Below are 16,769 nucleotides of genomic sequence, written 5' to 3'. Positions count from 1 at the left end.
CAATAACAGTTTTCTGAGCTTTAATTATTTTGTTTTGATGGATAAAAATATTAACCTTGTACAAGATTTGTGTGATCTTAATTTTTAAAATTGAAACTTTAATACTATTTTGATTAAAAAATACGATTGGGTATTGGATGACAGTTGTGGTTATGTTTCAGGTCACGTGGTTATCAATTTTTTAGACTTTTTAGATTTCTCGTAAATTGATTTGTAAAACTATGCCGATAAAACGATCACAAAATTAACGAAATCAAAACGCGTCATTCGATCGTGAAAGGGAGGACAAAATATTTTTTCATAAGCAAAATCTTGTTTATCGATATTATCAATAATTTATCGATAAATAAATATTTTTGTCTAAATTCTTATATCATAGAAATCGAAAATCAGTTTCATCATACTGACCATGCACAATTCTATATATTGTGATAATGCATTTTATAAGTATAACGATAGGTATAACTAAAAAGTAATCGCATTTAATGAAGTAATTTAACAAATAAAAAGATATTTTCTTTCGAGAAGTAAACAATCAATGATATTTTAAAAATTTCATCCATCATTGATTTACGTCGATACTAAATGGCAAATTTATATAATTCATTGTTCATCAGCTTCTTTTTCTGTTTTCTGTTCTTGCAAATTGGTTACCATTCTATAAACTGGAACTTGTCAAGGAAGTGCAACACAGCTCGTACAAAATAAACAAATAAAAACATGAAGGACAGTTAAATTGATGCACTAAAGTTACACAGTATTGCGTATACAATGAATGTACTACAAGTAAACTGGCAAAAGTAAGGTAATTTTCAACAGTTTCTTTTTCAGTCTTGGCGCAGTCAAACGTAAATTTTGTTTACCTCTTGCTTAGTTCAAAAAAGTCAAAAACTGTGTAATAATTAATAACTAACGTGCGTCTATTAATTTAAAATACAGTTTTCGTAAGCAGTTAATTTCAAAAAAGGTAACAATTAAACAATCAGTGCGAGTAAGCGTGTGTTTAAACAGTCTTTATTTTGCCACCGTTCGTTAAATGTGATCCTATTGACGTCATTTGTGGACAAAAACAATTCAAAATTATTTAATATGATGCAGAGTTGAGGAAAGTTAAAAAAAAATGTGATATTTTGCAAAAAAAAAAGGAAAAGAATGCAACCATACAAGAGAAAAAAGTGGAACTTTCCAGTGATATTAGCTGCATTAGTATTATCTGTTACTCAATGCACAAGCGAACAGAAGTTATTCGAGACAGTGTTTGAAGACATTTTCTCAGTTCTGCCGTCGCGGAAACTTCGAGATGTTCAAAATGTGAAACGGGAATATGATTTTATCATAGTTGGAGCTGGATCTGGCGGATCAGTGATGGCAAACAGATTAAGTGAAATCAATCATTGGAATGTGTTATTACTAGAAGCGGGAAAATTAGAAAGTCCAATAACGGATATCCCAATATCTGCTGCAATGATGCAGACAACAGGTATGTGAATTCTAATAAAAGTTCTAAAAACATGAAAATTAATCTTCAGTTTTTTTTTCTTGTGCAAAAGGCTACAATTGGGGATATAAGTCGTATCCACACGAAAGTGAATGTCTTCGACTTGAAAACGGTGTCTGTAATTTGCCACAAGGCCGCGCTATAGGTGGAACGAGTGTTATAAACTTTCTAGTTCATACACGAGGAAATAAACGTGATTATGATGCATGGGAAGAACTAGGGAATCCTGGTTGGAGTTACAAAGATGTTTTGCCGTATTTCAAAAAGTTAGAAAATACCAAAATAAACTCACACATAAACGAAAATTATCGTGGTGTGAACGGTCCAGTCAGTATCGAGAATCCTAAGTTTACATCAAAAGTATTAAAACCCTTTTTGAAAGCTGGATTACAAATGGGCTACAAAATCAACGATCCAAATGCAGAGGAACAATTGGGTTTTTCGAAGGTACAAGCTACGATGCTTAATGGAGCAAGGTGTAGTGCTGCTAAGGCATATCTCATGTCTGTTTCTAATCGAACAAATTTGGATATCGTAAAAAAGGCTTGGGTCACAAAAATTTTAATTGATTCGATTTCATTAAAAGCAGTTGGAGTAGAATTTGTTCGAAATAAGAAAAAGTATGTAATTCGAGCTACAAAAGAAATTATATTGTCTGCAGGAGCTATTGGATCGCCACATTTACTAATGCTATCTGGCATTGGACCTAGAGATAATTTGGAAGAAGTTGGAGTGCCTGTGATAAAAGATATGATGGTCGGGTTTAACCATCAAGACCACGTTTGTATGCCAGCTCTCACTTTTCGTGTCAATGCTTCTATTACCTTAGATGGACAAGAAGCACAAAATCCCACCAATGTATTTAAGTATTTATTCAAGGGAGAAGGTCCATTAACCTTACCCGGCGGAGCGGAAGGAGTCGCATTTATAAAAACTAATGTTTCGTTCATAGGTGAGTTAATTCATTTTTCTTCTAGTTAAGTTTCTACTATTGTCCATAAAAATATATATTTCAGAACCAGAACAGCCAGATATTGAAATTGTTATGGGTCCAGGTGGGGTTCACGGTGACGCATTTGGAGTGTTACGTAAACTTGCTGGATTAACCAATGATTTTTATGAAACTTATTTTAGGAATATTATTTCTAAGGTAATTTTTTTATTCATTGTACTGCATGAAATTATTTTTTTCACATATTATTATCTCAATAGCCGGCATTTTCACTAGTTCCAGTTTTACTCAAACCAAAGAGCAGAGGAAGAATTAAGTTAAAGTCAAAAAATCCCTTTAAATGGCCTATAATTAATCTCAATTTGTTTGAAAACAAAGATGACGTCATTGTTTTAATCGAAGGCATAAGAGAAGTACATTTTAAATAGTTTCACTTTTTGTTTAAACTTACCTAACTATTTGAAATTGTAGTCAATTAGAATTGGAGAATCCAGTGCATTTAGAAAATACAATTCAACTTTTTGGCGCCAAATACACCCAGGTTGTGAAAGTTTTGTTTTTGACTCTGACGAATATTGGATTTGTGTTGTTCGAAGTTATGCATCTTCACTTCATCACCACTCTGGAACATGTAAAATGGGGCCAGCATCTGATGTCTCTTCTGTTGTAAATCATGAGCTCAAAGTACATGGAATAGATGGTTTAAGAGTCGTCGACGCCTCAATTTTTCCAATAATTCCAGCATCACATACAAATTCCGTCGTCTTTATGGTTGGAGAAAAAGCTGCCGATATGGTGAAAAATCAGTGGTTGACAGAAGATAACTTCATAAATCATGAAAATATTTTTAAAAGAAATAAATGAACTGATATGCATCGAAGAATTAAATGAGTTTGTTTTAAATAACTTTCTTTTGATATTTTTGTTGGTCCTGAAAAGGACCGTTTGTTCGTAGTATGCGATGTCCAGTGAAATGTAGTTATTTAACCTCCGAAACCGTACAATGTGCGGCCTTGGCGTTTCAAAGCATAGACGACATCCATGGCTGTGACGGTCTTACGCTTGGCATGCTCAGTGTATGTGACGGCATCACGGATGACGTTTTCCAAGAAAACTTTCAAGACTCCACGAGTTTCTTCGTAGATCAAGCCAGAGATACGCTTGACACCACCACGACGTGCAAGACGACGGATAGCGGGCTTGGTGATACCTTGGATGTTATCACGCAATACTTTACGATGACGTTTGGCGCCTCCTTTACCGAGACCCTTTCCTCCTTTACCACGGCCAGTCATTTTTCTTTAGTTTTGTTAATACGACGTTTACTCGTTGAAATACAAACGAAAACTGATGTCTGATCACCGAATGTGCACTCGTATATATACCAAAACTCAAAAGGAGTGGGGGAAACGTGAAAATGCATAAAATTGCAAATAACTCGGGTAATTTTCATCCAAATCTCAAAAAATGCATACTGTTATTTAGATAAATTTTAAATTTTTCAAATTTCAGAAGAAAATTACAATTTTACTCATTTTCCGGGAAGCTTTTTTGAAAAAAGAGGTCAATTCTCGCACCAAGTGTCTCGTAACTCCACCCCTTGGTATGAACGAGCTCATCATACGTATAAATACAGCTGCACGTTCGGTCTCCGCTTCATTCTTATTTTGTGTTTCAACAAGTCGAGACTACAAATCTTTGATTAAAAAAAAATGGCCCGTACCAAGCAAACTGCCCGTAAATCCACTGGAGGAAAAGCTCCCCGCAAACAATTGGCAACCAAGGCTGCCCGCAAAAGCGCACCAGCCACCGGTGGAGTCAAGAAGCCTCATCGTTATCGCCCCGGTACCGTCGCTCTTCGTGAGATCCGTCGTTACCAAAAATCGACTGAGCTCTTGATCCGCAAATTGCCTTTCCAACGTTTAGTCCGTGAGATCGCTCAAGATTTCAAGACTGACTTGCGTTTCCAAAGCTCTGCCGTCTTGGCTCTCCAAGAAGCTAGCGAAGCCTACTTGGTTGGTTTGTTCGAAGACACCAACTTGTGCGCTATCCATGCCAAACGTGTCACCATCATGCCAAAGGACATCCAATTGGCTCGTCGTATCCGTGGAGAACGTGCTTAAATTACATCGATCTTGACAACAAACTTTGCAAACGGTCCTTTTCAGGACCAACAAATCAATCAAGAAAAAGTTAATACAAATCAACAAACCATTTAAATATTATTATTTTCAATCTCTTATTTGCTTCTTTCAATTTTAATTTTTTGTTAACATTCATTCATCTCAAATCATTAACGCATGCGAACTTTGATGCATTTTTTGCCTGAAAAATGAAACGAGTTTAATCAATTTAATTTTTTCTATAATATTTACGTAATTTTTCTACTAAATTGAACTAAAAATATTCATTCATTTAAATTTTTTGTCACGTAAAACCGAAATTGCAACGTACCAATAATCTTATAATTTCGTCCAGATGAAGATTTAATGGAATACGAAAACTAACCGATGTGATATTACGCTAAGAATAGTTGAAACCATTAAATTATGATTTAAATTAATATTCTTGTTGTAATCACCATTCGCCAAATAAATAATAATGTAGTTTAATAGATGTCATTTAACATTCTATTGAGTTCGAGATCGAAAAAAATATTTAAATAAATATTTTGATTATTTTTACAGAAAATTCGAATTAAATATCGACGTATTTAAAAAAATTAAAAAAAATACCTTATAATGAAGCCATACATATTTCTAAGATGTTGAGATGTAGAAAGAGTTAAATAGATATTATTTAATAATAGCAATTGTTACTAACTAAGTAGGTTTGAATAGATTTTTAACTTTCTTTTGATATTTTTGTTGGTCCTGAAAAGGACCGTTTGTGTGAGATCGTGAGACGAGTAATTTATGATGATTTTTCGGTCTTCTTGGGCAACAAGACAGCTTGGATGTTGGGCAAGACACCACCTTGTGCGATTGTGACTCCGGACAACAATTTGTTCAATTCTTCGTCATTACGGATGGCCAATTGCAAGTGACGTGGGATGATACGGGTCTTCTTGTTGTCACGAGCAGCGTTTCCTGCCAACTCCAAAACTTCAGCGGCCAAGTATTCCATGACGGCAGCTAAGTAAACCGGAGCACCGGCACCAACACGCTCAGCATAGTTGCCTTTGCGCAAAAGACGGTGAATACGACCGACTGGGAATTGTAATCCAGCACGGTTTGAGCGAGACTTGGCCTTAGCCTTAACTTTTCCTCCTTTACCACGTCCAGACATTTTTTAAAGTTTTTTGTTTTGTTCGTTTAGATGCAAACAGAGCGAGATGTTACGAATAACTGATGCACGGATACGGAACGTCTCCCTTTTTATACGAAAAATTTCGAGCACATACGAACACGGAGAGGGGAGGAGTTACGAACGAATAATTATTAAAAACTTTGAATATTTCCATTATTTTTCATTAAAAACTACAAATTTTATACCAAAATGAAGCTCGTTGATGGCTTCCTCGAGACTTTTATACAATTTTTTATGATTTAGATATGTTTGAGAGAGATATTTGCGTTTTTCCGTAATTTTTTCGCCGTGCCCGCCATTTCGGTATGTACGCACATCTGCTTACGTCTGCGTCCGAACGAATATGGTATAAAAAGGGGACGCAAACAACAACGAGCATCATTTCGTTTTTGACTTACGAGTAAGAAACATCTAACAATGGCACCAAAAACCAGTGGAAAAGCCGCCAAGAAGGCAGGAAAGGCCCAAAAGAACATCGCGAAGGGCGACAAGAAGCACCGCAAACGCCGCAAGGAATCGTATGCTATCTACATCTACAAGGTCTTGAAACAAGTCCATCCCGATACCGGTGTCTCTTCAAAGGCCATGAGCATCATGAACAGCTTCGTCAACGATATCTTCGAACGTATCGCTGCTGAGGCCAGCCGCTTGGCTCACTACAACAAACGCTCGACAATCACATCTCGGGAGATCCAAACTGCCGTCAGATTGTTGTTGCCCGGAGAATTGGCCAAGCACGCTGTCTCTGAAGGAACCAAGGCTGTCACCAAATACACCAGCTCCAAGTAAATTCGTCTCTGATTTTCGTTCTGAAACAATCGGTCCTTTTCAGGACCAACAAAAAAATCAAAAGAAAGTTAACAAAAAATCAAATTTTCCTTCAAATTTACTAACATCATACATACATACCTTCCATTTTTTATTGCTCTCAATTTTTATTTTTCGATTTCGTTGACTCGACTTTAGAACATTTTTCTGTGTTAAAAATTTGTTGTTCTCACAAAAAAAAAAAAAAAAAAAAAAAAAAAGATTCTTTCGTGATTATTAACAGAACTTTTAGATAAATAATATGGTTGTTTTAAATGGAGCAAAAAATATCGAATCTTCATTTTAGAATCCAAAAAGAAAAATTTTATAAAATTGCCTTATCACTTTTTATGACTAAATTGATTGATTTTTTTCGGCAAAGGACTTTCTTAGTTTAAAGTTTTATATTTGAAATTATGATATTTGCTTTTCGTATAACAAATCGCTTAAAAAAATAATTAGAAAAATTTCAAATTTTGGACATAACTTTTTAATATTACATTCGGAGCGACGTAAAATTTTACTTATAAAAAATTCTAGTTTGAAATTTTTTCGTGATTTATTTTTAATAATCAATATCTGATTAAGGTTTCTTTTTTGACACAACTTCTTGTTTTTTGAAAATATATATCTAATGTTATGTTATGTGCTGTTTATATTCGAATTATGATGAAATTGATTCGAATTTTGAATTTAAGTTAAACCATGGGACGATCTTCCATTTTTGAGTTTATTCAGAAAGAAATATCTTGTGCTGTAAAGTATCAAAAATTTTGTTTTTACATATTTTAAATATATTTTTTTAAATATATTTTCGTTGTCTTGTCTTCATGATTGGAAGCTTTCATAGAAAAATGGATTTCAAATGGATTTGAAAAAAAAATCTACATATTCTCACCTATGATCTTCACCTGACCATTCTATCATGGGTGGAAAATGTTCATAAAGTTCTACAAGTAGTGATCATTTTCCTTAATTTTTAGTAAAAATGTCTTAAAAAAAATATTTTTTCAGATTTAATGACATCCAGAGCCAATTTATCACAAAAAATCAAAATTTTTTCCAATTTTCGACTCAATAATAAATTGTAAGACAGAAAGTTGAACATGCATTTCATTTAAAGTGAGTCTTGTATTGAGAAGATAAAGAGCTTTAGGAGTTGGTTTCTTAAAACTTCCAGATATGTTTCTAAAAACAATTGATTAGAGGAATAAAGGTGTGTAATTAGAATAGATTTTTACAAAAAAAATTAGGAAAACATCTCTTAAATTGGGTAAAAATCGAAACTTAAGTGGATCGTAGAGCAAACTACAACTGCGGTAAAGTCGACAAACCCTTCTTGTAAAAACTAAAATTTATTAAGAAAAATTATATTTTTTAGAATTTTCTCTGCAACGTCATGCTTTAGAACATTTCAATGTATTATAAACAGAGGAAGAACCTTTTTAATTTTATGTTATTTTCGTGAAAATAGAAGAATAAGTGAAAATTTTTTGTGAATCAAGAGTAACATGTCGGCGAAATGTTGGTTTTTTGTTTTAATTGAAGTAGATGGTTCATGACGGCTGTATTTTTCCGTTACTTTGTTTTCTTTACCATTAGTCAAATTGAGAATTTTCTTCAATCAAATGTACATTTCATCAAAATTTCCCGATTTTAGAAACGAGTTCACGAAAATTTTACGTGAACAATCATCAAAGTAGAGAAACACTTTCGATGCGACTTACTTCTCGGGCAAAACGGAACGATGTAGATAACTCGCAGACAGAGGGCGCTCGACTGATATTTTTAAAATTTATCGAAAACTTTCGCTTATCAAGCAATCTCATTAAACGAAGATGTCTGACGCTGTTGTCGAACCCACACCCGTTGCTGCCTCACCAGCTGCCAAGAAGACCAAGACCCCCAAAGCCGCTGCTGGCCCCAAAAAGCCAAAGGCCAAGCCGACTCACGCACCAACTGCCACATTGGTTTTGGCTGCCGTCAAGGAATTGAAAGACCGCAAAGGATCTTCCTTGTCTGCCATCAAGAAGTACATCGCCGCCAACAACAAGGTCGATGTCGAGAAATTGGCTCCATTCATCAGAAAATTCTTGAAGAGCGCCGTTCTCAGTGGCAAATTGGTCCAAGTTAAGGGAAAAGGAGCTTCTGGATCATTCAAATTGCCCGCCAAGGAGAAGGTCGAGAAGAAACCCAAAGTTGCCAAGAAGCCCGCAGCGAAGAAAACTGCCGCCAAGAAGCCAGCAACAAAGAAGGTTGCTAAGAAGCCCGTTGCCAAGAAGAGCACTGAAAAGAAAGAAAAGGCAGTCAAAGCTAAAGCTGCCAAGAAAGCCGGCACAGTGAAACCCAAACAAAAGGCCACAAAGCCAAAGGCAGCCAAACCCGCAGCAGCAAAGAAGCCAAAGACACCCAAAAAGGCCGCAGCAAAGAAACCAGCAGCAGCGAAGAAACCTGCCGCCAAGAAAGCTGCACCAAAAAAGAAGTAAATTCTTCAGCGTTCCGTTTCTAACACGAAACAACTTTCAATAATCAGTCCTTTTTAGGACTAACAAAACAATTAAGAAAAAGTTAACGAAAAACAAACAAATATTCCGCACCTAACATTTATTTTTCATCATCATTTATTTTAAAAATATCATATAGGTATGTTTTCCTTTTAGTCCGCTCCAAATACAGCTCAAAAAATTAAGTTTAGGTAATTTAGAATCTTTTCTGGGACAAAGATAAGTTCATAAAATTGGCAAATTATGATCAACATGATCGACTTTCATGATAATTTTGCACATATCAGTTCTTTCATATAAAATCGCAAAAAATCATTGGAAATTTGCGCAAATAAGAAAAGCAATTATTTATGAAAAAGAAAAAAATAATGAGAAATCACATTTTAGTAATATGTTGCTGAATTTCCTACTTAAATTAAACATTCCTACTTAAATGAATATGAATTATGATGTCAAATTTGTTTGAATTAAAGTAAATTAATGATTTCGTGCTTGAATGATGCGAATTTATAGAGAATTTCATAAAACTTGATAATTTGTCTGTTGTATGATAAATAATTAAGAATCGACATAGAATAATTTAAATTAGAAATAAATGGTACATAAAAAATATAAAATAATTAGAGAATATAAGTTTAGAAATGTTGGTTTGAATGTTTTTAACTTTCTTTTGATATTTTTGTTGGTCCTGAAAAGGACCGTTTGTTCGTAGTATGCGATGTCCAGTGAAATGTAGTTATTTAACCTCCGAAACCGTACAATGTGCGGCCTTGGCGTTTCAAAGCATAGACGACATCCATGGCTGTGACGGTCTTACGCTTGGCATGCTCAGTGTATGTGACGGCATCACGGATGACGTTTTCCAAGAAAACTTTCAAGACTCCACGAGTTTCTTCGTAGATCAAGCCAGAGATACGCTTGACACCACCACGACGTGCAAGACGACGGATAGCGGGCTTGGTGATACCTTGGATGTTATCACGCAATACTTTACGATGACGTTTGGCGCCTCCTTTACCGAGACCCTTTCCTCCTTTACCACGGCCAGTCATTTTTCTTTAGTTTTGTTAATACGACGTTTACTCGTTGAAATACAAACGAAAACTGATGTCTGATCACCGAATGTGCACTCGTATATATACCAAAACTCAAAAGGAGTGGGGGAAACGTGAAAATGCATAAAATTGCAAATAACTCGGGTAATTTTCATCCAAATCTCAAAAAATGCATACTGTTATTTAGATAAATTTTAAATTTTTCAAATTTCAGAAGAAAATTACAATTTTACTCATTTTCCGGGAAGCTTTTTTGAAAAAAGAGGTCAATTCTCGCACCAAGTATCTCGTAACTCCACCCCTTGGTATGAACGAGCTCATCATACGTATAAATACAGCTGCACGTTCGGTCTCCGCTTCATTCTTATTTTGTGTTTCAACAAGTCGAGACTACAAATCTTTGATTAAAAAAAAATGGCCCGTACCAAGCAAACTGCCCGTAAATCCACTGGAGGAAAAGCTCCCCGCAAACAATTGGCAACCAAGGCTGCCCGCAAAAGCGCACCAGCCACCGGTGGAGTCAAGAAGCCTCATCGTTATCGCCCCGGTACCGTCGCTCTTCGTGAGATCCGTCGTTACCAAAAATCGACTGAGCTCTTGATCCGCAAATTGCCTTTCCAACGTTTAGTCCGTGAGATCGCTCAAGATTTCAAGACTGACTTGCGTTTCCAAAGCTCTGCCGTCTTGGCTCTCCAAGAAGCTAGCGAAGCCTACTTGGTTGGTTTGTTCGAAGACACCAACTTGTGCGCTATCCATGCCAAACGTGTCACCATCATGCCAAAGGACATCCAATTGGCTCGTCGTATCCGTGGAGAACGTGCTTAAATTACATCGATCTTGACAACAAACTTTGCAAACGGTCCTTTTCAGGACCAACAAATCAATCAAGAAAAAGTTAATACAAATCAACAAACCATTTAAATATTATTATTTTCAATCTCTTATTTGCTTCTTTCAATTTTAATTTTTTGTTAAAAAAAATTCACCTCAAATCATAAACGTATGCGAACTTTGATGCATTTTTTGCCTGAAAAATGAAACGAGTTTAATCAATTTAATTTTTTCTATAATATTTACGTAATTTTTCTACTAAATTGAACTAAAAATATTCATTCATTTAAATTTTTTGTCACGTAAAACCGAAATTGCAACGTACCAATAATCTTATAATTTCGTCCAGATGAAGATTTAATGGAATACGAAAACTAACCGATGTGATATTACGCTAAGAATAGTTGAAACCATTAAATTATGATTTAAATTAATATTCTTGTTGTAATCACCATTCGCCAAATAAATAATAATGTAGTTTAATAGATGTCATTTAACATTCTATTGAGTTCGAGATCGAAAAAAATATTTAAATAAATATTTTGATTATTTTTACAGAAAATTCGAATTAAATATCGACGTATTTAAAAAAATTAAAAAAAATACCTTATAATGAAGCCATACATATTTCTAAGATGTTGAGATGTAGAAAGAGTTAAATAGATATTATTTAATAATAGCAATTGTTACTAACTAAGTAGGTTTGAATAGATTTTTAACTTTCTTTTGATATTTTTGTTGGTCCTGAAAAGGACCGTTTGTGTGAGATCGTGAGACGAGTAATTTATGATGATTTTTCGGTCTTCTTGGGCAACAAGACAGCTTGGATGTTGGGCAAGACACCACCTTGTGCGATTGTGACTCCGGACAACAATTTGTTCAATTCTTCGTCATTACGGATGGCCAATTGCAAGTGACGTGGGATGATACGGGTCTTCTTGTTGTCACGAGCAGCGTTTCCTGCCAACTCCAAAACTTCAGCGGCCAAGTATTCCATGACGGCAGCTAAGTAAACCGGAGCACCGGCACCAACACGCTCAGCATAGTTGCCTTTGCGCAAAAGACGGTGAATACGACCGACTGGGAATTGTAATCCAGCACGGTTTGAGCGAGACTTGGCCTTAGCCTTAACTTTTCCTCCTTTACCACGTCCAGACATTTTTTAAAGTTTTTTGTTTTGTTCGTTTAGATGCAAACAGAGCGAGATGTTACGAATAACTGATGCACGGATACGGAACGTCTCCCTTTTTATACGAAAAATTTCGAGCACATACGAACACGGAGAGGGGAGGAGTTACGAACGAATAATTATTAAAAACTTTGAATATTTCCATTATTTTTCATTAAAAACTACAAATTTTATACCAAAATGAAGCTCGTTGATGGCTTCCTCGAGACTTTTATACAATTTTTTATGATTTAGATATGTTTGAGAGAGATATTTGCGTTTTTCCGTAATTTTTTCGCCGTGCCCGCCATTTCGGTATGTACGCACATCTGCTTACGTCTGCGTCCGAACGAATATGGTATAAAAAGGGGACGCAAACAACAACGAGCATCATTTCGTTTTTGACTTACGAGTAAGAAACATCTAACAATGGCACCAAAAACCAGTGGAAAAGCCGCCAAGAAGGCAGGAAAGGCCCAAAAGAACATCGCGAAGGGCGACAAGAAGCACCGCAAACGCCGCAAGGAATCGTATGCTATCTACATCTACAAGGTCTTGAAACAAGTCCATCCCGATACCGGTGTCTCTTCAAAGGCCATGAGCATCATGAACAGCTTCGTCAACGATATCTTCGAACGTATCGCTGCTGAGGCCAGCCGCTTGGCTCACTACAACAAACGCTCGACAATCACATCTCGGGAGATCCAAACTGCCGTCAGATTGTTGTTGCCCGGAGAATTGGCCAAGCACGCTGTCTCTGAAGGAACCAAGGCTGTCACCAAATACACCAGCTCCAAGTAAATTCGTCTCTGATTTTCGTTCTGAAACAATCGGTCCTTTTCAGGACCAACAAAAAAATCAAAAGAAAGTTAACAAAAAATCAAATTTTCCTTCAAATTTACTAACATCATACATACATACCTTCCATTTTTTATTGCTCTCAATTTTTATTTTTCGATTTCGTTGACTCGACTTTAGAACATTTTTCTGTGTTAAAAATTTGTTGTTCTCACAAAAAAAAAAAAAAAAAAAAATTCTTTCGTGATTATTAACAGAACTTTTAGATAAATAATATGGTTGTTTTAAATGGAGCAAAAAATATCGAATCTTCATTTTAGAATCCAAAAAGAAAAATTTTATAAAATTGCCTTATCACTTTTTATGACTAAATTGATTGATTTTTTTCGGCAAAGGACTCTCTTAGTTTAAAGTTTTATATTTGAAATTATGATATTTGCTTTTCGTATAACAAATCGCTTAAAAAAAATAATTAGAAAAATTTCAAATTTTGGACATAACTTTTTAATATTACATTCGGAGCGACGTAAAATTTTACTTATAAAAAATTCTAGTTTGAAATTTTTTCAAGGTGAATATGATTTATTTTAATCGATTTTTATCGTTCATTAATAAATTGAACCAACTTGCTTTAAAATGTGATTTATTTTTAATAATCAATATCTGATTAAGGTTTCTTTTTTGACACAACTTCTTGTTTTTTGAAAATATATATCTAATGTTATGTTATGTGCTGTTTATATTCGAATTATGATGAAATTGATTCGAATTTTGAATTTAAGTTAAACCATGGGACGATCTTCCATTTTTGAGTTTATTCAGAAAGAAATATCTTGTGCTGTAAAGTATCAAAAATTTTGTTTTTACATATTTTAAATATATTTTTTTAAATATATTTTCGTTGTCTTGTCTTCATGATTGGAAGCTTTCATAGAAAAATGGATTTCAAATGGATTTGAAAAAAAAATCTACATATTCTCACCTATGATCTTCACCTGACCATTCTATCATGGGTGGAAAATGTTCATAAAGTTCTACAAGTAGTGATCATTTTCCTTAATTTTTAGTAAAAATGTCTTAAAAAAAATATTTTTTCAGATTTAATGACATCCAGAGCCAATTTATCACAAAAAATCAAAATTTTTTCCAATTTTCGACTCAATAATAAATTGTAAGACAGAAAGTTGAACATGCATTTCATTTAAAGTGAGTCTTGTATTGAGAAGATAAAGAGCTTTAGGAGTTGGTTTCTTAAAACTTCCAGATATGTTTCTAAAAACAATTGATTAGAGGAATAAAGGTGTGTAATTAGAATAGATTTTTACAAAAAAAATTAGGAAAACATCTCTTAAATTGGGTAAAAATCGAAACTTAAGTGGATCGTAGAGCAAACTACAACTGCGGTAAAGTCGACAAACCCTTCTTGTAAAAACTAAAATTTATTAAGAAAAATTATATTTTTTAGAATTTTCTCTGCAACGTCATGCTTTAGAACATTTCAATGTATTATAAACAGAGGAAGAACCTTTTTAATTTTATGTTATTTTCGTGAAAATAGAAGAATAAGTGAAAATTTTTTGTGAATCAAGAGTAACATGTAACATGTCGGCGAAATGTTGGTTTTTTGTTTTAATTGAAGTAGATGGTTCATGACGGCTGTATTTTTCCGTTACTTTGTTTTCTTTACCATTAGTCAAATTGAGAATTTTCTTCAATCAAATGTACATTTCATCAAAATTTCCCGATTTTAGAAACGAGTTCACGAAAATTTTACGTGAACAATCATCAAAGTAGAGAAACACTTTCGATGCGACTTACTTCTCGGGCAAAACGGAACGATGTAGATAACTCGCAGACAGAGGGCGCTCGACTGATATTTTTAAAATTTATCGAAAACTTTCGCTTATCAAGCAATCTCATTAAACGAAGATGTCTGACGCTGTTGTCGAACCCACACCCGTTGCTGCCTCACCAGCTGCCAAGAAGACCAAGACCCCCAAAGCCGCTGCTGGCCCCAAAAAGCCAAAGGCCAAGCCGACTCACGCACCAACTGCCACATTGGTTTTGGCTGCCGTCAAGGAATTGAAAGACCGCAAAGGATCTTCCTTGTCTGCCATCAAGAAGTACATCGCCGCCAACAACAAGGTCGATGTCGAGAAATTGGCTCCATTCATCAGAAAATTCTTGAAGAGCGCCGTTCTCAGTGGCAAATTGGTCCAAGTTAAGGGAAAAGGAGCTTCTGGATCATTCAAATTGCCCGCCAAGGAGAAGGTCGAGAAGAAACCCAAAGTTGCCAAGAAGCCCGCAGCGAAGAAAACTGCCGCCAAGAAGCCAGCAACAAAGAAGGTTGCTAAGAAGCCCGTTGCCAAGAAGAGCACTGAAAAGAAAGAAAAGGCAGTCAAAGCTAAAGCTGCCAAGAAAGCCGGCACAGTGAAACCCAAACAAAAGGCCACAAAGCCAAAGGCAGCCAAACCCGCAGCAGCAAAGAAGCCAAAGACACCCAAAAAGGCCGCAGCAAAGAAACCAGCAGCAGCGAAGAAACCTGCCGCCAAGAAAGCTGCACCAAAAAAGAAGTAAATTCTTCAGCGTTCCGTTTCTAACACGAAACAACTTTCAATAATCAGTCCTTTTTAGGACTAACAAAACAATTAAGAAAAAGTTAACGAAAAACAAACAAATATTCCGCACCTAACATTTATTTTTCATCATCATTTATTTTAAAAATATCATATAGGTATGTTTTCCTTTTAGTCCGCTCCAAATACAGCTCAAAAAATTAAGTTTAGGTAATTTAGAATCTTTTCTGGGACAAAGATAAGTTCATAAAATTGGCAAATTATGATCAACATGATCGACTTTCATGATAATTTTGCACATATCAGTTCTTTCATATAAAATCGCAAAAAAATCATTGGAAATTTGCGCAAATAAGAAAAGCAATTATTTATGAAAAAGAAAAAAATAATGAGAAATCACATTTTAGTAATATGTTGCTGAATTTCCTACTTAAATTAAACATTCCTACTTAAATGAATATGAATTATGATGTCAAATTTGTTTGAATTAAAGTAAATTAATGATTTCGTGCTTGAATGATGCGAATTTATAGAGAATTTCATAAAACTTGATAATTTGTCTGTTGTATGATAAATAATTAAGAATCGACATAGAATAATTTAAATTAGAAATAAATGGTACATAAAAAATATAAAATAATTAGAGAATATAAGTTTAGAAATGTTGGTTTGAATGTTTTTAACTTTCTTTTGATATTTTTGTTGGTCCTGAAAAGGACCGTTTGTTCGTAGTATGCGATGTCCAGTGAAATGTAGTTATTTAACCTCCGAAACCGTACAATGTGCGGCCTTGGCGTTTCAAAGCATAGACGACATCCATGGCTGTGACGGTCTTACGCTTGGCATGCTCAGTGTATGTGACGGCATCACGGATGACGTTTTCCAAGAAAACTTTCAAGACTCCACGAGTTTCTTCGTAGATCAAGCCAGAGATACGCTTGACACCACCACGACGTGCAAGACGACGGATAGCGGGCTTGGTGATACCTTGGATGTTATCACGCAATACTTTACGATGACGTTTGGCGCCTCCTTTACCGAGACCCTTTCCTCCTTTACCACGGCCATTCATTTTTCTTTAGTTTTGTTAATACGACGTTTACTCGTTGAAATACAAACGAAAACTGATGTCTGATCACCGAATGTGCACTCGTATATATACCAAAACTCAAAAGGAGTGGGGGAAACGTGAAAATGCATAAAATTGCAAATAACTCGGGTAATTTTCATCCAAATCTCAAAAAATGCATACTGTTATTTAGATAAATTTT

General features: G+C 35.0%; 11 protein-coding genes across 11 annotated transcripts; 6 read left to right on the top strand and 5 right to left on the bottom strand.

Annotated features, from left to right (window-relative positions):
- The first annotated feature begins 1,152 nt into the window (after positions 1-1,152).
- Positions 1,153-3,314, top strand: LOC134836324 (glucose dehydrogenase [FAD, quinone]-like). The gene is made up of 5 exons (XM_063851542.1): positions 1,153-1,480; positions 1,551-2,450; positions 2,515-2,648; positions 2,711-2,863; positions 2,922-3,314. The coding sequence occupies exons 1-5, from the start codon at positions 1,153-1,155 to the stop codon at positions 3,312-3,314; spliced, it is 1,908 nt and encodes a 635-aa protein (XP_063707612.1).
- A 62-nt stretch (positions 3,315-3,376) lies between these two features.
- On the bottom strand, positions 3,377-3,786 carry LOC134836341 (histone H4). Its single transcript, XM_063851559.1, has one exon. It carries the CDS (start codon positions 3,743-3,745, stop codon positions 3,434-3,436), a length of 312 nt encoding a protein of 103 aa, XP_063707629.1. The 5' UTR covers positions 3,746-3,786; the 3' UTR covers positions 3,377-3,433.
- A 341-nt stretch (positions 3,787-4,127) lies between these two features.
- On the top strand, positions 4,128-10,990 carry LOC134836323 (uncharacterized). The gene is made up of 2 exons (XM_063851541.1): positions 4,128-4,570; positions 10,534-10,990. Exons 1-2 carry the CDS (start codon positions 4,163-4,165, stop codon positions 10,948-10,950), a joined length of 825 nt encoding a protein of 274 aa, XP_063707611.1. The 5' UTR covers positions 4,128-4,162; the 3' UTR covers positions 10,951-10,990.
- On the bottom strand, positions 5,330-5,785 carry LOC134836337 (histone H2A). The gene has a single exon (XM_063851556.1). The coding sequence runs from the start codon at positions 5,736-5,738 to the stop codon at positions 5,364-5,366; it is 375 nt and encodes a 124-aa protein (XP_063707626.1). The 5' UTR covers positions 5,739-5,785; the 3' UTR covers positions 5,330-5,363.
- On the top strand, positions 6,156-6,603 carry LOC134836338 (histone H2B). Its single transcript, XM_063851557.1, has one exon. It carries the CDS (start codon positions 6,177-6,179, stop codon positions 6,546-6,548), a length of 372 nt encoding a protein of 123 aa, XP_063707627.1. The 5' UTR covers positions 6,156-6,176; the 3' UTR covers positions 6,549-6,603.
- Positions 8,360-9,125, top strand: LOC134836336 (histone H1A-like). The gene has a single exon (XM_063851555.1). It carries the CDS (start codon positions 8,405-8,407, stop codon positions 9,050-9,052), a length of 648 nt encoding a protein of 215 aa, XP_063707625.1. The 5' UTR covers positions 8,360-8,404; the 3' UTR covers positions 9,053-9,125.
- On the bottom strand, positions 9,751-10,163 carry LOC134836339 (histone H4). Its single transcript, XM_063851558.1, has one exon. The coding sequence runs from the start codon at positions 10,120-10,122 to the stop codon at positions 9,811-9,813; it is 312 nt and encodes a 103-aa protein (XP_063707628.1). The 5' UTR covers positions 10,123-10,163; the 3' UTR covers positions 9,751-9,810.
- Positions 10,991-11,706: 716 nt separating the features above from the next.
- LOC134836347 (histone H2A) lies at positions 11,707-12,162 on the bottom strand. Its single transcript, XM_063851566.1, has one exon. It carries the CDS (start codon positions 12,113-12,115, stop codon positions 11,741-11,743), a length of 375 nt encoding a protein of 124 aa, XP_063707636.1. The 5' UTR covers positions 12,116-12,162; the 3' UTR covers positions 11,707-11,740.
- Positions 12,163-12,524: 362 nt separating this feature from the next.
- On the top strand, positions 12,525-12,981 carry LOC134836354 (histone H2B). Its single transcript, XM_063851572.1, has one exon. The coding sequence runs from the start codon at positions 12,554-12,556 to the stop codon at positions 12,923-12,925; it is 372 nt and encodes a 123-aa protein (XP_063707642.1). The 5' UTR covers positions 12,525-12,553; the 3' UTR covers positions 12,926-12,981.
- A 1,824-nt stretch (positions 12,982-14,805) lies between these two features.
- On the top strand, positions 14,806-15,571 carry LOC134836316 (histone H1A-like). The gene has a single exon (XM_063851534.1). It carries the CDS (start codon positions 14,852-14,854, stop codon positions 15,497-15,499), a length of 648 nt encoding a protein of 215 aa, XP_063707604.1. The 5' UTR covers positions 14,806-14,851; the 3' UTR covers positions 15,500-15,571.
- A 627-nt stretch (positions 15,572-16,198) lies between these two features.
- On the bottom strand, positions 16,199-16,605 carry LOC134836346 (histone H4-like). Its single transcript, XM_063851565.1, has one exon. The coding sequence runs from the start codon at positions 16,568-16,570 to the stop codon at positions 16,259-16,261; it is 312 nt and encodes a 103-aa protein (XP_063707635.1). The 5' UTR covers positions 16,571-16,605; the 3' UTR covers positions 16,199-16,258.
- Between the last annotated feature and the right edge of the window lie 164 nt (positions 16,606-16,769).

The sequence above is a fragment of the Culicoides brevitarsis genome, unplaced genomic scaffold, assembly GCF_036172545.1.
Source record: "Culicoides brevitarsis isolate CSIRO-B50_1 unplaced genomic scaffold, AGI_CSIRO_Cbre_v1 contig_15, whole genome shotgun sequence".
In the NCBI taxonomy this organism is placed as follows: domain Eukaryota; kingdom Metazoa; phylum Arthropoda; class Insecta; order Diptera; family Ceratopogonidae; genus Culicoides; species Culicoides brevitarsis.
This window is presented reverse-complemented; position numbering and strand designations above follow the sequence as displayed.